At 43.5% G+C, this 22,570-nt stretch overlaps 1 protein-coding gene across 1 annotated transcript in view; it reads right to left on the bottom strand.

The window, feature by feature from the left end:
• Positions 1 to 17,768: 17,768 nt before the first annotated feature.
• The window catches only part of TNFRSF21 (TNF receptor superfamily member 21), an 89,796-nt gene continuing 84,994 nt past the window's right edge, over positions 17,769 to 22,570 (bottom strand). The window contains exon 6 of the mRNA XM_069728192.1: positions 17,769 to 21,910. Coding sequence (XP_069584293.1) covers positions 21,681 to 21,910 — 230 coding nt within the window. The 3' untranslated portion in view covers positions 17,769 to 21,680. The remainder of the gene's footprint in view (positions 21,911 to 22,570) is intronic.

Genomic DNA, 22,570 nt, shown 5'->3' with positions numbered 1-22,570 from the left:
AGCCTAAGAAACTAGCTAGCCCTGAAGATAGAAAAATAAAGCCTACCTTGCCTCAGAGAAATTCCCCAAAGGAAAAGGCAGCCCCCCACATATAATGACTGTGAGTAAAGATGAAAATACAAACACAGAGATGAAATAGATTTAGCAAAGTGAGGCCCGACTTACTGAACAGACCGAGGATAGGAAAGGTTACTTTGCGGTCAGCACAAAAACCTACAAAAAGACCACGCATAGGGCGCAAAAAGACCCTCTGCACCGACTCACAGTGCGGAGGCGCTCCCTCTGCGTCCCAGAGCTTCCAGCAAGCAAGACAACAAATTAAATAGCAAGCTGGACAGAAAAATAGCAAACCAAAGAAATACAAGCTGGAACTTAGCTTCTGATGGGAAGACAGGTCACAAGAACAATCCAGGAGTGAACAGACCAATACTGGAACATTGACAGGTGGCCTGGAGCAAAGATCTAAGTGGAGTTAAATAGAGCAGCAGCTAACGAATTAACCTCGTCACCTGTGAAACTCAGAAACATATTCTCTGAAAAAAGGCCAAGAAAGCAAAAATTCTGCCGGGGTGTGAAGACTCTTGCATTTTTCATCCAGCCACTGACGTTTCTGGATTGTGAGTCATGGGGAAAGCAAAAGAGTTGTCAACTTATCTACGGGAAAAGGTAGTTGAACTGTATAAAACAGGAAAGGGATACAAAAAGATATCCAAGGAATTGATAATGCTAGTCAGCAGCGTTCAAACTGTGATTATAAAATGGAAAATCAGAGGCTCTGTAAAAACAAAACCACGGTCAGGTAGACCAACAAAAACGTCGTCCACAACTGCCAGCAAAATTGTTCGAGATGCAAAGAAAAACCCACAAATAACATCAGCTGAAATACAGGTCTCTCTTGCGGTGTGGCTGTTTCAAGATGCACAATAAGGAGGCACTTGAAGAAAAATGGGCTGCATGGTCGAGTCACCAGAAGAAAGCCATTACTGCGCAAATGTCACAAAGTATCTGGCCTACAATACGCAAAACAGAATAGAGACAAACCTCAAAACTTGTGGAACAAGGTAATTTGGAGTGATGAGACCAAAATTGAACTTTTTGGCCACAATCATAAACGTTACATTTGGAGAGAGGTCAACAAGGCCTATGATGAAAGGAACACCATTCCTACTGTAAAGCACGGAGGTGGAACGCTGATGCTTTGGGGATGTGTGAGCTACAAAGGCACAGGAAACTTGGTCAAAGTTGAAGGAAAGATGAATGCAGCATGTTATCAGCAAATACTGGAGGCAAATTTGCACTCATCAGCCCAGAAGCTGCGCATGGGACGTATTTGGACGTTCCAACATGACAGCAATCCAAAACACAAGGCCAAGTCGACCTGTCATTGGCTACAGCAGAACAAAGTGAAGGTTGTGGAGTGGCCATCTCAGTCTCCTGACCTCAATGTCATTGAACCACTTTGGGGAGATTACAGGAACTGGAGGCTTTTTGCCAAGAAGAGTGGGCACCTTTACCATCTGAGAAAATAAAAAACCTCATCCACAACTACCACAAAAGACTTCAAGCTGTCATTGATGTTAGAGGGGACATTACACGGTATTAAGAAATGGGGTATGTAAACTTTTGATCAGGGTCATTTGGATGTTTTGGGTTGTCATGATTTAAAAAGGGAAAACACAGTAGTCTGAGAATAAATGGTTTCACCCAACTACTAACCATGAGTGGCGAAAAAGTGTTGGGTGTTATCATTCATATTCTCTGAAAAAAAGGCCAAGAAAGCAAAAATTCTGCCGGGGTATGTAAACTTTTGAGCACATTTGTAGATCGATAGATGGATGGATGGATAGATAGATAATAGACAGATGGATAATAGATAATCACACTGGCACTACCACTAGATGGCAGTCTGGAGTAAGTATAGGAATTCCCGCTGATTCATGCTCAGCCTGATGTTTACTGAGGACTGGATGTCATCCGCGGCCTCGTCCTGTACAGATGACAATGAGCAGAGCAGCTTCTGCCATCCGGCTCCATTTGCCTCTGGCCATCTGCGTTACCAGCCAGCGAGCCTCCCATCATCTCCTCTCTGCAAAACCAAGAATTTTATATTTCAAAATGATGTTTGATGTTTAAATGATGCTAAATCTAAGGCCTTATTATTTACTGTGCAATTCAATGGGAACTATTGTTCTCTGTTATCTGCCAAACTGATACTTCAATTCTAGAATCTTATAGCGGGTAGACAATGTGATAACTGAGAAGAAAAAAAAAAAGTCCAGGATTACTGCTGCTTTCTGTCACATATTTCCATTGCTGTGACATTTACTGTGGTTCTCTGTATAGAGGAAACTTTGTATGATCAGATACATTTTCTTTCTCCACTTATGGAGCCAGTTCTCTCCCAAAACCATTGAGCCGATCATTCACTCTGAAAAACAGAGCTAAAATCATGGTCAAAACAAGATAGACTGTCAGCTCACTGAGAGATCAGATTACAGCTCCCTGCTGAAGTCTATGCTAATAGGGTGAAGTGGAGGGAGGAGCAGAGTGAGAGAGGCAAAATCTAGTGCTGCAGCCTTCAAGTAAGTGTTTATCTCACTCTAGAGCTGAATTCACAGCTACACTGCAATGTTTAGCTCACCCTAGAACTGGATTCACAGCTACACTGTAGTGTTTGTCATCCTAGAGCTGGATTCACAGCTACATTGCAGTGTCTATCTCACCCTAGAGCTGGATTCACAGCTATGCTGCAGTGTCTATCTCACTTTAAGGCTTGATTAACAGTTATACTGAAGTGTTTATCTCACCCTAGATCTGGATTCACCGCTATACTAAAGTGTTCATCTCACCCTAGAGCTGGATTCACTGCTATACTGAAGTGTTTATCTCACCCTAGATCTGGATTCACCGCTATACTAAAGTGTTCATCTCACCCCAGATCTGGATTTACAGCTGTACTGAAGTGTTTATCTTACCCCAAATCAGGATTCACAGCTATACTGAAGTGTTTATATCACCCTTGATCTGGATTCACAGCTATACTGAAGTGTTTATCTCACCCTAGAGCTGGATTCACAGTTACACTGCTCAATACTACTGTATTATGACCTATGTCCTCCCATGCTGCTGCCGATTATGCATGTGCTACTTAGACACATACATCAATCAGGAATCCATCATTTCTGTGTGTGCTGTACACGGGAGACATCATAAATCTTGTCCACCCCCATTATCTCAGAGACAACTGAAAAATAAAGATAGAAGTTTTTGCCAGAATTCAGACATAAAGCCATTTAAAATGTTGCAAAATGTTGTTCTTATATCAATTTTACAGCACCTCGGTCAACTTTACAAAAGGTAGGAGAAACTTAGCCGAGAAAAAGTAAGGGCAATAAATTCATCATAAGTTACTCCACAAAGGCAAGCATTGCTGTGCTTCCACCTCTGTGAATAGAATAGGTTTTAGGAGGGCAAAACACTCATGTAAGGAAATTTCTGCAATTTGTATTTATTGCTGCTCTGACATTAATGTGTTTTGGCTTTAAATGGAAAATCAGTGAAAGCTTTATTTACATAAAATAACACACTCCCCGGAAAATGACCTAATGCTCATCAGGTTTCAGGTATTTCTGTTAAAGGTGTTGTCAGGTCCAAATCAATAAGACTCTGTGACTGCAAACTGATGAGTTTCCGCAGCGCATGCGGTGTGCGCTGCAAGGATTCGCCGGTTTCTGAGCCGGGACGGGAGGGTGTGAAGCCGTTATACATACTCGGGGCAGTGAGTGCCGCCTCGCTCTCCATATGAGGACATGCCCAATATCCGGCAGCAGTAGTCGGGGCCGGGAGTATGTATAACCCATATATACCCTCCAGTACCGGGTCAGAAACTGATGCATCCCCGCAGGGCACAGTGCAGTCACTGGTGGGATTCATAAGTCTGCAGAGTGACCCCTTTAAATGTTTTTTTTTCTACTTTTTTATAGTTTTTTTGTTTTCAATTTTTAAAAGCGCTATCTATATACAAAAAAAAACTAAGAAAAAAATACGAAAACTTGCAGAATACTAGAGTCATACTTCCTGCTAAAATTTACTTTTCAGTAGTCTTCTTATCAGTACAGAGAAGGCAGCTATAAAAAAAAAAAAGAGTACCACCTCTATATACAGCAAAAGCACAGGATCCACCATTCACAATAGGTGATTTCACAGCTCACCTCCTCCTGTACAATGACTGATAACACCTCTATATACAGCAAAAGCACAGGATCCACCATTCACAATAGGTGATTTCACAGCTCACCTCCTCCTCCTGTACAATGACTGATAAGACCTCTAAATACAGTAGATAACATAGAATCCGCCATTCACAATAGGTGATGTCACAGCTCACCTCCTCCTCCTGTACAATGACTGATAACACCTCTATATACAGTAGATAACACAGGATCCACCATTCACAATAGGTGATGTCACAGCTCACCTCCTCCTCCTGTACAATGACTGATAACACCTCTATATACAGTATATAACACAGGATCCACCATTCACAATAGGTGATTTCACAGCTCACCTCCTCCTCCTGTACAATGACTGATAAGACCTCTAAATACAGTAGATAACATAGAATCCGCCATTCACAATAGGTGATGTCACAGCTCACCTCCTCCTCCTGTACAATGACTGATAACACCTCTATATACAGTAGATAACACAGGACCCACCATTCACAATAGGTGATGTCACAGCTCACCTCCTCCTCCTGTACAATGACTGATAACACCTCTATATACAGTATATAACACAGGGTCCACCATTCACAATAGTAGATGTCACAGCTCACCTCCTCCTCCTGGACAATGACTGATAACACCTCTACATACAGTAGATAACACAGGATCCACCATTCACAATAGGTGATGTCACAGCTCACCTCCTCCCACAAGATTTTTTTTATCTTTATATAATATGAAAAAATAGAACAAAGTCATTATTAGGCACACTGCACTGAACATGTTTTCTGTCCTCACATTCCCTTTCTCTGGTGCTGTCAGTATAGAGCTGATACTGTACAGTTCTCAGGACTATTAGCCTTTTCCAGCAGCTCATGGGTTACGTGCGCTGATCTCCCTCATTTACCATCACATTGTACTTGTTTTGCAATTAAAAGCAGGCGGCTCATTACATTGATGGAAGATGAAATGAAATAATTCACTGAGAGCTGTTTGTATTCCAGTTCTCATGGCTCCTCTCTGAATAATGCATCGGCAGCACATCAAAGCCCGTCAGGGAGGCGTCCGGCCTCGCTCCTGCCACTTATTCATTTCTGAGAGGTTACAGCGAAATTCATGTCATAAGCGGGCACAGTATATAGTCAGGGTGAGGGGTCATATCTATGGCGGACCACACTGGGCTCTGAGCCTCGGGTCCTGAATGCTATCCTCCGCCAAAGGGCGAGGGCTCCCGTGCAGGGGAACAGATCCTGTGCAGGGGAATATTTTACCTGCGCAGGAGAATAGCAACGATATAGGGAAGGACCTCCTGTGCAGGGGAATAGCAACAGTATAGGGAAAGGCCTCCTGTGCAGGGGAATAGCAACTGTATAAGGAAGATCCTCCTGTGCAGGGGAATAGCAACAGTATAAGGAAGGGCCTCGTGTGCAGGGGAATAGCAACAGTATAAGGAAGGGCCTCCTGTGCAAGGGAATAGCTCATATGCAGGGGAATAGCAACAGTATAGGGAAGGGCCTCGTGTGCAGGGGAATAGCAACAGTATAAGGCCACTTGTACTGCTGTGATCTGGTGGCGTAGGAGCAGCATGAGACGTACTCTGGAGAAGGTGGTCCCTGTACTGACCGCAGACCCTGAACTTAGCAGCGCAACTAGAAATAGCCGTGGGGGGTACCTAACTCTCCCTAGCCTCCTCGGCACAGCCTAAGGACTAACTTCCCCTAAAGATAGAAACGGAAAACTATCTTGCCTCAGAGAAAATCCCCAAAGGATAGACAGCCCCCCACAAATATTGACTGTGAGAGGAGAGGGAAATGACAAACGCAGACTGAAATCAGGATTAGCATAGGAGGCCATACTAGCTAAATAGAAAGAATAGGACAGAGAACTATGCGATCAGTATTAAAACACTAGAAAATATCCACCACAGAAAATACAAAACTCCACATCTGACTAAAGACATGGGGGGTATATCTGCATCTCCAATGATACCGCTTGGCTGCAAAAAATCCTTTCACAGACAAAGCTGGACAAGACAAAACATGAAAATGCACTGAACTATAAGGCCCACAGCATGTGGACAGCAAAAACAAAGCCAGGACTTATCTTTGTTGAAAAGAACAGCAAACAGGAGAGACCAGTAAGGAATGTGAATCCTCCAAAAACAATGGACAACTGGCACTGACTAAAGGATCAAGCAAGACTAAATAGCCCAGTCCAAATTGCAATAAGTGGACACACCTGATAAATGCAGCGATCCAAAGACAGCAGCACTACCACTCATAACCACCGGAGGGAGCCCAAGAGCAGAATTCACAACAGGGAATAGTAACAGTATAGGGAAGGGCCTCGTGTGCAGGGGAATAGCAACAGTATAGAGAAGGGCCTCCTGTGCAGGGGAATAGCAACAGTATAAGGAAGGGCCTCCTGTGCAGGGGAATAGCAACAGTATGAGGAAGGGCCTCCTGTGCAGGGGAATAGCAACAGTATAGGGAAAGGCCTTCTGTGCAGGGGGATAGTAACAGTATAGGGAAGGGCTTCCAGTGCAGGGGAATAGCAACAGTATAAGGAAGGGCCTCCTGTGCAAGGGAATAGCTCCTATGCAGTGGAATAGCAACAGTATAGGGAAGGGCCTCCTGTGCAGGGGAATAGCAACAGTATAGAGAAAGGCCTCCTGTGCAAGGGAATAACAACAGTATAGGGAAAGGCCTCCTGTGTAGGGGAATTGCAACAGTATTGGGAAGGGCCTCCTGTGTGGGGGAATAGCTCATATGCAGGGGAATAGCAACAGTATAGGGAAAGGCCTCCTGTGCAGGGGAATAGCAACAGTATAAGGAAGGGTCTCCTGTGCAGGGGAATAGCAACAGTATAGGGAAAGGCCCTCTGTGCAGGGGAATAGCAACAGTATAGGGAAGGGCCTCCTGTGCAAGAGAATAGCTCCTATGCAGGGGAATAGCAACAGTATAGGGAAGGGCCTCCTGTGCAGGGGAATAGCAACAGTATAGGGAAAGGCCTCATGTGCAGGGCAGGGGAATAGCAACAGTATAGGGAAGGGCCTCCTGTGCAAGGGAATAGCTCCTATGCAGGGGAATAGCAACAGTATAGAGAAAGGCCTCCTGTGCAGGGGAATAGCAACAATATAAAGAAGGGCCTCCTGTGCAGGAGAATAGCAACAGTATAGGGAAAGGCCTCCTGTGCAGTGGAATAGCAACAGTATTGGGAAGGGCCTCCTGTGCAGGGGAATAGCTCCTATGCAGGGGAATAGCAACAGTATAGGGAAGGGCCTCCTGTGCAGGGAAATAGCAACAGTATAGGGAAAGGCCTCCTGTGCAGGGGAATTGCAACAGTATAGGGAATAGCTCCTATGCAGTGGAATAGCAACAGTATTGGGAAGGGCCTCCTGTGCAGGGGAATAGCAACAGTATAGGGAAGGGACTCCTGTGCAGGGGAATAGCAACAGTATACAGAAGGGCTTCCTGTGCAGGGGAATAGCTCTGGTATGAGAGGACCTCCTGTGTAAGGCTAGGTTCACATTGCGTTAGGGCAATCCGTTAAGTGCATAGCGCTAGCGGATTGCGCTAACGCAATGTTTATCTTGGGTCCACGTTCACCGTCCCCGCTAGCGCAGATCCCCGATCTGCGCTAGCGAGGGACGGACCTCGGACGCTGCAAGCAGCGTCTGAGGTCCGTCACAAAAGAACGGCACATCGCTAGCGCGTGCCGAAAGTGGCTTGCGCTAGCGATGCGCTACAGGCACAAATCACATTGCTGTCAATGGGTGCACTAATGGACCCGTTGCACGGCGTTAATTGCGACATTTTCACTGTGCAACGCAGTCCGTTAGCGCTAACCCATTAACGCAATGTGAACCTAGCTTAAGGGAATAGTTCCTGTGTATGGAAGGGCCTCCTTTGCAGGGAAAAACTCCTGTGCAGTGGAATAGCACCTGTACAGGGAAGGGCCTCCTGTGCAAGGGAATAGCTGATATGCAGGGGAGGGCCTGCTGAGCAAGGGAATAGCTGATATGCAGGGGAGGGCCTGCTGAGCAGGGTAAGAGCACCTATGCAGGGGACCAGTTCCTGTACATGAAGGGAGTCTGTGCAAGGGAACATTTCCTTTGTGCAGGAGCACATGTGTAGTAGAACAATTCCTGTGCATGGGAGGAGCACCTGTGCAGGGGAGGGCCTTCTGTGCAGGGGAGGAGCACCTGTGCAGGGGAGAGCCGTCTGTGCAGGGGAGGAGCACCTGTGCAGGGGAGGGCCTTCTGTGCAGGGAAGGAGCACCTGTGCAGAGGAGGATACACTACTTGTGAGGAGCAGGAGACAATTTGTCTCAAAGATCCTGGACAATGTTATCGATAACTTATGGAAATGTCCGTTTCTGTAAATGGGCAGCAAATAGAGAGATCTTCTTTAGTAAATGTGGCATGTCCATATTGAAGATGTGGCAGAGGTGAGACAAGAAGAAGAAAGTTGTGCTAGAGCTGATGCACTCTGTGAACTCTGACACGCCTCCCTGTGGATACTGACACACCCCAATGCACTTTCTGGCTAATTAGCATTTGGTCAGATGCAGGAAACACTGAATTAGGACATCTGAGGTCCCTCGGGAGGATTGAAGAAGAATGTTGATCCACCATATACAACAGGACATATACTGCATCATATACTTCACCACTTAAACAAGTTTGCGCTTGACCTGGTGAATCAACAAAGTAAAAAAAAAAATGACTGAGCATCTTTACACATGTTAAAGTCACTTGAATATTATTTTTAAGCTTTTTCTTTACTTGCAGTACCAACTTTCACCACTGCATCTAATAGTGTATTTTCCCTAGAGAGCAATGCAATAGCGCCTCCAGTCCAACCTTTTCCAAGGATGGAACGAATTTCAAAAACTTTGGAATTAAGCCCTTGCAGGAAAAGTTGCCATCATTTACTGTATGAGAAAAATATTTTTTTCAACTCATAGAATTAACTATACATTCACTGTAACAGCAGTAATTATTTCTTCCCCCTCCACTCCTACGAGGACCCCATAAAATGATGTTTTTTTGTAGTGATGTTTACTAATCAGCCGCGTTGTATGAGCAATGTCAAATCAAATTCTAAAGCACAACTACTATTCTCACTGAGATTACGCAACTTGTTCTCCCGTACGCCCACGTCGCCGTCCGTACAATACCGAGCTTCTCCTGCATGAAAAAAGCTCCTTTGAAAAAAAACAACTCTTCATTCAGGAACACAATCCGCCCTCGAAAGGCCCTTTAAGAGGTCAATTGTTTTCTGTGTTTTTTTAACATATTTTTTTTTTCCAGGAAGAACATTGTAGTAGAAATGAATGGACTGCACAAGACAAGAAAGGCTCAGTGTTCAGGACCTATAGTGATGTGGGGCAATACCGCGTACAGACCAGAATGGCCATGGCTCAAGTTGGCGTTTGCGTTGGATAATATGATGCATGCAGAATTGTATCACACGCTCAGCATAGATCCACATTAACTCTTACTATGCCAAGTTTGCAAACAATCATTAGGATTTTATAATGTATGTAATCAGAAAAGTATTCTTATTTCTCCACCTGTATGCCATTTCTTTTCCTCCCCCTGCCTCCTAAATTGTGTAGCACAAACAGGTAGGACAGGGTTAAGTCCTGGCTCTGCAGGATTTGATTAGATGCACCTGCCTATCTTATTTTACTAGAACTAGGGACAGTGTTCACTACTGGTGTGTCTCCTGGATGAAGCAGAATCGAGTGTGCTGCTGGCGAGTGATCAGCCAAAGTGTGAGCTTGAGACTGCATGGGTCAGCTAGGAAAGCTGGGCAGTCTGTATGTTGGAGCTGCAGAGACCTGGCAGCTGCAGCCTGTTCAGTGTGAACTGCGCCCAGAGTTGAATACTTTAATGCTGGAAGCGGCTGGAGCTTGGGCTGAAAGTGATGCTGAGACTGAGAGGATCAGTTTGTTACGGACCACGGAGCAGTGTCTGACGGGGAGAGGCAGAAAGACCTCTTTGCGCAGATTCAGACTGGGACTAAATCTGAGGGAAAGCCGGACATGTAACTGAAGAGGAGAGCCTGTTCTGTCATGTGGACCGGTTTGTTTCCTCTTTGCTTGCCTTTATGCCAGAGGAAGGTTGTATATTTTACTTTATACTGGAAGTGTTATGTTGACCTTCAATAAACTTTCCTATGTGCCATAAAAACTGTGTGCCTGTGCATAAACTATGCAAACTGCCAAAAAGTTAAATGCCAAAGAGTTAAATCCCTACAATTGATTAACCCAGAAAAATTGATGAAACGTGTTTTGCTCAAAACAAGACAGACTACCAGCTCACTGAGGGATCAGACTACAGCTGCCTATTAAAGTCTATGGAGAGACGAGGCAAAAGAGTTGAGAAAGAGGAGTATATAGACGCACAGGCAGAAAAATAGTGCTGCCAGTGTTGCACTGTGCTATAATGCTGCTTTATCTCACCCTGGTGCTGGATTCACAGCTACATTGCCCAGTGCTGCTGTATATAGTCTTCCATGTTGCTTCGCTACAGATGCCTATTAACCCCTTATCGACATCGGGCATAATAGTACGCCGATGTCGGTATCCCTCCCTTTGATGTAGGCTCCGGCGGTGAGCCTATATCTTTCCCGTGACATGTCAAAAATTCTATATATATATATATATATATATATATATATATATATATATATATATATATATATATATATGTGTGTGTTTTTCCATTTTTGTTAATCACAATGAACTTTTGGAAAGTTTTTAAATCCTCTCCAAACTCTTCCTTGCTGCCAGAGACAAATCCTATAATCATCCCCAACTTCTCTCTCTCTTGGCCCTGCTCTATTTGTATCTCAAAAATGGACCAAGTCATGAAAATATAATATTTTTATCCAAGAATTTAAAATCCTTCATGGCTACAATAAACCCGAATGATTCTGATTCTACACTGGACTCGCCATAATTTTTATATTCTCTTTAATGTATATTCATAGTTTCTGCTCCTTGTACATGTTAAACACTTTTTCACCTCGTTGAGTTGTCAGTAACGAATTCGCATTTTGCAAGAATTTCAGACATGGTTAGGGAACTACACGATTTTTGGGGGCTGTGACAAACATGAACGGTTACTTTAACTGAAATGAAAGAGAATCTGTCTCCAGGTTTTATTATATTCCCGCTTCTTCCCTGAGTATTACATTTTTTATATTTTTAAAATCCGCCATACGGTTCCAGAGATACGATTCTTTTAAGTGCTAACTTTTTTTATCTTTCAAAGTGGGCGTGGCTCACAAGGTACTGATGCAGAGGAGCCTAAAGACCCGCCCCTGAGGAGCTACTAAAAACCAGCGCTAAATACAAAAAGGCCCATATCTCTGGAACTGTATGACGGATTGAAAAAAAAGCAAAAACGGAATATTCAGGGGAGCACGAGGAATAAAATCAGAGCACAAAATGGCCACAATTGACTTATTGTCAGGTTCTATTGGTGTCAGGCATTTTTTGAAGGCAGCAGGAGACTGCAAAAACAATGTGGTTGCTGGCAAGGAGCAATCATTATCTACCGAATCTCATCTTCTATCGATTACTAAATGACTCCGTGATTTAGAAAGGGACTCAATGAGGTTAGTATTCCAGGAATTGGGGTAGCAGCAGTGCATGATGGTGGAGCTATTATATGGAGTAATATATAAGAATAAAACCATGAAGTCTGACTTTCCAGCCTAATATAATGGAAGCCAGGCTGACACATCTGCACACAATATAGTATTGGACCTGAGGCCAGGACTTTGTAGTAGCTGTGGGTACGGTCCTGGGACACAAGGAAGGATCTAGTCCTGATTTCCGCAGCACAGTCTCCATAAAAGCTGGCAGCGCTCCAGAAAGCAAATTACAGCAGAGAAAGCCATTTGGGAACTTTAGTTACTTTATCTCTGATGAAATCAGAGTCTAAAATCTACTGATCTGCCCGTCAGCGAGGTTTATTGCCTACTAATAGCAGGTAGAAGGAAATAAAAGCTGATGAAAACCTTCCTCTGCTGCATTAACTCCTTAACGACGGGACAATTTAAAAAAAAATAAAAATTGCCAATACTATTTTTTAGCAACCATACATTTTAAAAAAAAATTATTTCATTTACAATGTTGCTGTACGACTGAGGATTTGTTTCGGAAGGGCGGAATTGTAATTTATTTTTTTAAAATGCTGTTTTGCCGGCAGCGGTTGGCGCACAGCCCCGCACCTTTAAAGGCTAGAAAGTATTAAGGACCCGCTGAGAGGGTGACCGTGACGTGGCGGTGGGCTTCATACAGTCTGATCAGAAAGGGAAACCAAGAATCTCATGATCAGTTTTGTAAATTTTGGCACTAGACCAATGTATGATTTTTGGATGTGCTGCCCATGTTTTTCTCTACAGCTATGGTAGAAGGAGTGAAGTACCTGTTACAGGACTCGCACAGCATATACCCTGCTTCATTTAGCTATACAAGACATAAGAAATCTTTCTAAAACCATCAAAAAATATGTTCCGAGTCCCTGCACTAAGATCTCTCGTGGCTGTTTGACAGCCTCAACATATGCAGGGGGACTAACAAACAGACAATCCCTGCATGCGCTGCGGCCGTCGAACAGACGCGAGGCATGCAGTTGCAGAGACTCGAACAAATTTTTCGAACACGAAGAAGAAACTCACAGCCAGCACATGAGCATGTCCAGACAACACCTTATCCAAGCATGTTCTCTCATCAACAACGGAAGTTTAGCCGCTAGTCTGCCTGTGTCTACCTCTACAGAATAACACCTTATCCAAGCATGTTCTCTCATCAACAACGGAAGTTTAGCCGCTAGTCTGCCTGTGTCTACCTCTATAGAATAACACCTTATCCAAGCATGTTCTCTCATCAACAACGGAAGTTTAGCTGCTAGTCTGCCTGTGTCTGCCTCTACAGAATAACACCTTATCCAAGCATGTTCTCTCATCAACAACGGAAGTTTAGCTGCTAGTCTGCCTGTGTCTGCCTCTACAGAATAATACTATATCTAAGCATGTTCTCTCATCAACAACGGAAGTTTAGCTGCTAGTCTGCCTGCATCTGCCTCTACAGAATAACACCTTATCTAAGCATGTTCTATCATCAACAACGGAAGTTTAGCTGCTAGTCTGCCTGTGTCTGCCTCTACAGAATAACACCTTATCCAAGCATGTTCTCTCATCAACAATCAACAACGGAAGTTTAGCTGCTAGTCTGCCTGTGTCTGCCTCTACAGAATAACACCTTATCCAAGCATGTTCTCTCATCAACAACGGAAGTTTAGCTGCTAGTCTGCCTGTGTCTTCCTCTACGGAATAACACCTTATCCAAGCATGTTCTCTCATCAACAACGGAAGTTTAGCTGCTAGTCTGCCTGTGTCTGCCTCTACAGAATAACACCTTATCCAAGCATGTTCTCTCATCAACAACGGAAGTTTAGCTGCTAGTCTGCCTGTGTCTTCCTCTACGGAATAACACCTTATCCAAGCATGTTCTCTCATCAACAACGGAAGTTTAGCTGCTAGTCTGCCTGTGTCTGCCTCTACAGAATAACACCTTATCCAAGCATGTTCTCTCATCAACAACGGAAGTTTAGCTGCTAGTCTGCCTGTGTCTGCCTCTACAGAATAACACCTTATCCAAGCATGTTCTCTCATCAACAACGGAAGTTTAGCTGCTAGTCTGCCTGTGTCTTCCTCTACAGAATAACACCTTATCCAAGCATGTTCTCTCATCAACAACGGAAGTTTAGCTGCTAGTCTGCCTGTGTCTACCTCTACAGAATAACACCTTATCCAAGCATGTTCTCTCATCAACAAAGGAAGTTTAGCTGCTAGTCTGCCTGTGTCTGCCTCTACAGACTAACACCTTATCCAAGCATGTTCTCTCATCAACAACGGAAGTTTAGCTGCTAGTCTGCCGGTGTCTACCTCAACAGAATAACACCTTATCCAAGCATGTTCTCTCATCAACAACGGAAGTTTAGCTGCTAGTCTGCCGGTGTCTACCTCAACAGAATAACACCTTATCCAAGCATGTTCTCTCATCAACAACGGAAGTTTAGCTGCTAGTCTGCCTCAACAGAATAACACCTTATCCAAGCATGTTCTCTCATCAACAACGGAAGTTTAGCTGCTAGTCTGCCGGTGTCTACCTCAACAGAATAACACCTTATCCAAGCATGTTCTCTCATCAACAACGGAAGTTTAGCTGCTAGTCTGCCGGTGTCTACCTCAACAGAACAACACCTTATCCAAGCATGTTCTCTCATCAACAACGGAAGTTTAGCTGCTAGTCTGCCTCAACAGAATAACACCTTATCCAAGCATGTTCTCTCATCAACAACGGAAGTTTAGCTGCTAGTCTGCCGGTGTCTGCCTCTACAGAATAACACCTTATCCAAGCATGTTCTCTCATCAACAACGGAAGTTTAGCTGCTAGTCTGCCTCAACAGAATAACACCTTATCCAAGCATGTTCTCTCATCAACAATGGAAGTTTAGCTGCTAGTCTGCCTGTGTCTGCCTCTACAGAATAACACCTTATCCAAGCATGCTCTCTCATCAACAACGGAAGTTTAGCTGCTAGTCTGCCTGTGTCTTCCTCTACAGAATAACACCTTATCCAAGCATGTTCTCTCATCAACAACGGAAGTTTAGCTGCTAGTCTGCCTGTGTCTACCTCTACAGAATAACACCTTATCCAAGCATGTTCTCTCATCAACAAAGGAAGTTTAGCTGCTAGTCTGCCTGTGTCTGCCTCTACAGAATAACACCTTATCCAAGCATGTTCTCTCATCAACAACGGAAGTTTAGCTGCTAGTCTGCCGGTGTCTACCTCAACAGAACAACACCTTATCCAAGCATGTTCTCTCATCAACAACGGAAGTTTAGCTGCTAGTCTGCCTCAACAGAATAACACCTTATTCAAGCATGTTCTCTCATCAACAACGGAAGTTTAGCTGCTAGTCTGCCGGTGTCTGCCTCTACAGAATAACACCTTATCCAAGCATGTTCTCTCATCAACAACGGAAGTTTAGCTGCTAGTCTGCCGGTGTCTACCTCAACAGAACAACACCTTATCCAAGCATGTTCTCTCATCAACAACGGAAGTTTAGCTGCTAGTCTGCCGGTGTCTACCTCAACAGAACAACACCTTATCCAAGCATGTTCTCTCATCAACAACGGAAGTTTAGCTGCTAGTCTGCCTCAACAGAATAACACCTTATCCAAGCATGTTCTCTCATCAACAACGGATGTTTAGCTGCTAGTCTGCCTGTGTCTGCCTCTACAGAATAACACCTTATCCAAGCATGTTCTCTCATCAACAATCAACAACGGAAGTTTAGCTGCTAGTCTGCCTGTGTCTGCCTCTACAGAATAACACCTTATCCAAGCATGTTCTCTCTTCAACAATCAACAATGGAAGTTTAGCTGCTAGTCTGCCTGCGTCTGCCTCCCTCTACAGAATAACACCTTATCCAAGCATGTTCTCTCATCAACAATGGAAGTTTAGCTGCTAGTCTGCCTGTGTCTACCTCTACAGAATAACACCTTATCCAAGCATGTTCTCTCATCAACAATGGAAGTTTAGCTGCTAGTCTGAATGTGTCTGCCTCTACAGAATAACACCTTATCCAAGCACATTCACTCATCATAGAGGACACCTATGCCACACTGGTGACTTCATTAAAACTAACTAAAAAATCTTGCACATGGTCTTGCGACAGACAGAACCCCGTGTTTTTCAACATTTGTGCCATATAGATATTACTCACTTGTAACCTCGGGCAACTTCTTTAAATTTCTCTCAAATCAGTTGTAAAATTCTCTCCAACTTTTTTCTGTGCTTGTACTTACATCTGACATTTTCCGTCACCAGTTACGACTCTGTGCACCATTGGGGGAGCGTGTTTATGCGGAACGTTAGGAGCGATCTCTCTTAACCCAAATGATAGTTTATCTGCAGCAAACAAGCCATTTGACCCTTTCACAGCCAAGGTTTTATCTCTCATACATCAAGCACTATATAACATATGCCGTGATTAGTATATATAGGATACCAGGGTCGAAGCTTAAAAGTACAAATATCAGGAGCACAAGAATTTCTTTGAAATTAGAAAAGTGGGAAAAATAAATGTACTTCCTGGTTCTGTATCTGTGTAGGGTTCTGTATCTGTGTAGGGTTCTGTATCTGTGTAGGGTTCTGTATCTGTGTAGGGTTCTGTATCTGTGTAGGGTTCTGTATCTGTGTAGGGTTCTGTATCTGTGTAGGGTTCTGTATCTGTGTAGGGTTCTGTATCTGTGTAGGGTTCTGTATCTGTGTAGGGTTCTATATCTGTGTAGGGTTCTGTATCTGTGTAGGGTTCTGTATCTGTGTAGGGGATGAGCAAGTGAGATCAGGAAGAAAGAGGACTCATTTTTCCCTCTATAACTTATTCCCTTATCAGTTTTATGATATGTGTTCTGGCTGTAGCATATATCATAGTTGTTATTTTTACAAAAGCGTGATAAAATATGTAATCACACCTTCAGGCCATTTCTGGAGTGGATTAACATGTGGCAGATTTCACATCGTAGGCTGTGCTTAGGTCAAACTTTAAGATCATGCTCCCACATGCTGCAAAGTTGCATCAAAATACACACAACAGAAATTTGCACCAATTTTGCCTCTTTTTTGGCGCAAATTTGACAGCAATTTTTTTAATGCTTTTTTTTTTTTTTTTTTTTCAGTGGACAAACACCAGTGCGTTTTTTGTGTGTATCTTTTATGAGATCCATAGAAAAATAGAGGGGAAAAAAAGTTGCACAGTTCAACAGCATCAGAACTTTTCGGCAGGATTTACTACACCACCCAACTGATCTAGTCTGCGTTAGTTTGCTGTAAGGGCTCATGCACCATATTTTTGGTCCAAATGTGATCTGACAAAACATTGGCACGCACCTGGACCAATGTTATTACATGGGGCCCTGCAAGCACACAATGAGTTTCCACTAAATCACTTTGTGTGAACCGTGAAATGCAAATTTTCAGCATAAAAAAATAAATAAAATCTGCAGTGGGAAAAAAAATAATGCAACATTTATCCTTACGTGGGAACATGGCCCAAGTCTCAGATTAATTTGAATGAATATTCAGATTTAATCAAATTTATTGATAAAATGCAATTAATCATATCCAAGTTGCATGAAGGAGCGCGAGAGTGTAAAGTGCTGGCTGCAATTTTTTCAGAACATCGGTGAATAATAGTTTGGTTTTTTTAGAGGGTCTTGCTTGTCCAAAATGTGAAATTTCTTTGAAACCTGCTGAAAAAGGGTTAAAATGGAACAAAAAAATTAAAATCTCATTGTAAATAATCGTTATACTGTAGATAACCCTGCCCGGTATGGAGGTCGCATGTAAAATATGTACTAAAAATATTGACACGAGACAGACATAACAAACGCACGTTGGCGGCGGTGGTGGACGGCGCCCTTCACCATTAATCAAACAACACAAACAGCTCTTGAAATATAAATAGTAATTTTTTATATTTTTCTTAGAAAACAAGAAAATAAAGAAACGCACTTGCTTAATGCTTAACATATCTGACTGCTTACTAGTAAGGTATAAGTACATGGAAATATCTCATCTTCATGAAGTAAACGTACAGAAGTATTGTCCGGTGACATCTACTAATAAATTAGTTCTATTAAAGACAATTCTCAATTTTAAATCAGACAAGTTTTGGAGCACAAGTTAAAAAAACAAACAAAAAAAAAAAACAAACAAAAAAAAGCACCAGAAAATATTTCAGAATTGAAAGGGTGATTCAAACATGAACAGGAATGAGGAAAGGTTGTGGACTCAGAGAAGAACTTGCCCGAAACGTCTGTTGAAAACTCAGACACAGATTCAGCTATTTGATCGTTTCTAAAAAAAAAAAAAGCGGCTCATCTTTATCAACTGTGACTTTTACATTGGCCGATAATCAGCCAAACTAAGTAAAAACGCTCGTACCGGATCACTGGGCATGAGATGGCAGAGATCGGCTGATCAGTGGGATCACTCGTTGGCTGATCGCATCATTTATGCAGCCAAAAAAATATATATTATAGCTGCTTCTCCGTAACCAACAAAAGTGCTGCCGGTAGAGTTGAGCAAAAAGATTAGCGGGACCTTGGTACAGTGGTCTCCGTGCCAAACCAGAGCTCTGAGACCTCCTCCTTCCTGCCGGCATCCCCAGGCCACCTTTTGATCAGCAGACCCTTGTCGTGGTGTGACACCTCCAGACATACTAAATCATAGGAGGTGCTGGGGATGACAGCAAGGAGGAGGAGGTTCACAAGATCCTGGTCCACAGCCACCAAACCAGAGCTCTGAGACCTCCTCCTTGCTGCCGGCACCCCCAGGCCACCTTTTTTTATCAGCAGACCCTTGTCGTGGTGCGACACCTCCAGACATACTGAATCAGAGGAGGTGCTGGGGATGCCGGCAAGAAGGAGTAGATTCACAAGATCCTGGTCCACAGCCACCAAACCAGAGCTCTGAGACCACCTCCTTCCTGCTGGCATCCCAAGGCCACCTTTAGATTAGCAGACCCTTGTCGTGGTGTAACACCTGTGGGCATACTAAATCAGAGGAGGTGCTGGAGATGCCGGCAAGGAGGAGGAGGTTTGCAAGACCCTGGTTCACAGCTACCAAACCAGAGCCCTGCGATCTCCTTCCTGTCGGCATCACCAGGCCACCTTTTGAGTAGCAGACCCCTGTAGTGGCATGACACCTGCAGGCATACTAAATCAGAGGAGGTGCTGGGGATGTCATCAAGGAGGAGGAGGTTCGCAAGATCCTGGTCCACAGCCACCAAACCAGACCCCTGCAACTTCCTCCTTCTTGCCGGCATCCCTAGGCCACCTTTTCATTAGCAGACCCTTGTCGTGGCATGACAGAAAGGAGGCGGCAGCTTGCAAGCCTGGTCCAGAGTACATATTGGTAGTCAACAGCCGCCAAACCAGAGCCCTGTGACCTCTTTATACCTGCCGCCATCTTCTCATTAGTAGGCATGGCTTGTTGTCAGAAGAAGTGCCGTGGATACAGGCAAGTAGGAGGAGGTTCTCAGGGCTCTGGTCTGGAGGTCATGGACTGCAAATCTTTCTGCTCGACTCTTGCTGCCAACAATAGGCAAACTGATCGTTAATGAGATCGATCGTTCCCATAAAGTTAGAAAAAGGGGCCTTTAAACAGGCACTGACCCGCCATGTCTCGGCGTCTGTTATGGGCCAACATCTGCCCAAGTAAGTGGACCTTTAGTATTTCAGTGGCTACTGTAGTTGCTGAAGAAGTCTGATCACATACGTTGTCTGAACTTTTAGTAGACAATTTCAGGCAGAAATAATTCTCCAAGGCAATAAAAGTTATATCAGAACATGATGGAAACACAATAATGGTTTCAACTGGATGTAGACTTCCCCCGTAAAGGAGAGTCATGTAATATGAACTAAATGGAGACCCCTAACAAAGATAGAACAAGAGTAACAGGTGAAGAGGTCTGTACACCTGCATTGCCACTAGGGGGAGCTCAGGGGGCTACTGTATACACAGCTCCCATTATCCTCAGTAACTAGATCTGTATGCATTCAGCTCCCCCTAGTGGTGGCTGGAGGAAGGCGGAATATTTCCAGTTAATTTACTTCATTTCTGCATGAAGAAAAGAAGCTGGGGATTTTTGGGGGCGTTTCACATGAGAAAAGAAAGAACTCCCACCTGCATAAAAGATATATTATTAAATATCAGAAATTATATGGTGTTCATATAATTGGCCAATGCCTGCTAATACTTATAATTAATAGAAACTTTATTATATCCTGGGGGTCTACGGTGTTTCCTCCATTTATTAACACTAGTGATGTCTGAAGATGCAACACGGTCTCATATTTTTGTAATATTTTGTGTTTTTGTTTATTTTTTTAAGGATTGCTGGAAACCGTCAGCAAGCTGCTGTAGACAGATCTGTTCCAATGTGGCTTTTCTTGGTACTTTCAGTGTCCTACTGCATCACCTTATCACCTATTCACGTTGCAACATGTCCCATTATTGGGAGCCCCTATGAAAACATGAATGAGGGTCTCGTGTCCCTGTTTGAATGGATGGGTCGGTCAATCCGGTGCACTTCTGCTCTCTTAGGAGTAAAAATAAAAGATGGCTGAGTAGAAGGATGCAAACTATGCTTACTATTAAAATAAAACCATAGTAAGATCTGTCAACAGCAGCTTAGTGATGGTTTCTAGAAAGTAATTTTTTTTACACTGCTGAATAAAAACGAAGTAATAAAAAAAAAAAGGAAAACGGTCACGTAGAAATCATAGAAAAATGCCAAACAATGCAACTAGTCACATTATGGGAGGTGCCCAAAAATCCAAAGCCCCTTATATAAGAGATGGTAAGAACATGTTTCTGCCTGATAGCTCCATGAATTAAAGTCTGAGTGGACGTGTCGGCAAACGAAGGCCATGTTGGGATCCTATGACGAGGAACGAGGCAATGGTTTAGACCACAACATGGATTTTGCCACCATATTGTGGGTGGTGGGGAGTCTTGCCATGAAAATGAAAAATGTAAAAAAAAAAAAAATGAATGGCAGATACTCTCATCCTGAGAAAAACTAGACCAGATGACTAAATAGAACAAAAATATAGAATTTTCTTCCCTTTATCAAGATCAATAACCCAAAATGTGACTTTCATCTTTGCAAACATTCATGGAGAAAAACTTTTTACGAACACAAAATACCTTCTGATATTACTAAAATGGGGTGAAATAATGAGGCGAGGGTCCCTCAAGGGTGGATGGAGATGCGATGACTAAGACGACTGCAGCATTTTTGAACCTGTACCATTCGTCACTGGACGGAAGTCCCTCCCATGAGGAGTCGTAGAAACCTATACTCTCGTACCGGCTGTGATATAGGTAAGTACCATGCATTGTAAGTCTCATCAGCAGCTCGGGAGGGCGGGATATCAACTTCCAGCCCCTTAATTATAACCATCGGCCCGAAGGTCAGTGATCTACGGAACACTAGAAGATAAGAGAGGTGCCAAGAGTGGTCTACATTATGCAACATAATGGATATCGCCATATTGTGGTGGAATGCCTTCGAGAATCCAAAGAGCACCTCCACGGCTTCACGTCACATGGAACGGACTATAACGGTTATGCGAACGTGGTGACGAGAATTCCGTTGAACAGAAAATGGATATGATATGTACAAAAGCTGCAAATCCAACAGACGTTTGCAGCATGCGTAGCATCCCGACCAATGCCACGGTTGGGTGAATGCGATAAGTGGGGATGATGTTTCGTTACGACTGGCCTGGAGAAACAAGGTACCCGCTCCGTTCTGTCATTCAAGGCAAGCTCTTTATTGTAGACTTCACCAAGGCTACAGCAGGTCAGGGAGGTGGCTGTAGACCGAGTCGAGGAGTTTTTGGCTGGCCTCTTGGCTCTTAACACCTGCTATCTCAAAGAGTCGGTCCAGTTTGTCTTCGGCCTGTGGTATTTCATCGATGATGTGGATCTCTTCGGGACTGAGGATGGGTAGCATGTCATCGAAGATCGGCTGAAGGTCACAGGGGTCTAAGCGAACTTGGCGGAGTACCGTGTCCTTTTTTTCTGTAAGAAGAACAAAAACGTATAAATGTGGATTCTACACAAAAATAGAAAACTGCTTTGATCTTCAAAGGAATTATAACAGACTTGGTGGAGCCGGATTCCAGTTATGAACATTGAGATTTTTATGAATGGCATAGGTCCTACAGTTATGGGAGACATTTTCGGCGTTGTGACGAACTGGCAAACGTAACGCATTTACTTAAATCACTTGGAACAGCTCCAAATTAATATCAGACAGAAGGATAATGATATATTTGCCATGTTTTTTATCTATGGAAAGAGAAGCATTGATAGGAAATAAGGCATTAATATCTCCTTCCTGGGACCTCCAGCGGGGTGTTATCCTGAAAATTGGTGATCTCGTAAGTTTTTGGGACATTGACGCATTTCATTGACCAGTCCCAATCTGAGGTTATACAGGGGAGGTATGTGGGCACATCTTTTGTATATTTTTATAAACACAGTCTACTTTTCATATTAAAAAAATAAATTTTATTAGCTTTGTTCTTTTTGCTCTATGAACCGCATTCCTGAAGACATATGCTAACTAACGGGTGACCAATCGGCCTGTATAAACGAGTGGTGGTGGTAGTATTATTGCGAAGCTTGGCAGTGACAGAACCAGAATTTATTCATATCCCATGCGTTGGAATCAGATGT

The sequence above is a fragment of the Ranitomeya imitator genome, chromosome 5 (genome assembly GCF_032444005.1).
Source record: "Ranitomeya imitator isolate aRanImi1 chromosome 5, aRanImi1.pri, whole genome shotgun sequence".
NCBI lineage: Eukaryota > Metazoa > Chordata > Amphibia > Anura > Dendrobatidae > Ranitomeya > Ranitomeya imitator.
The sequence above is the reverse complement of the archived record's forward strand: the minus strand, read 5'-3'. Positions and strand labels throughout refer to the sequence as shown.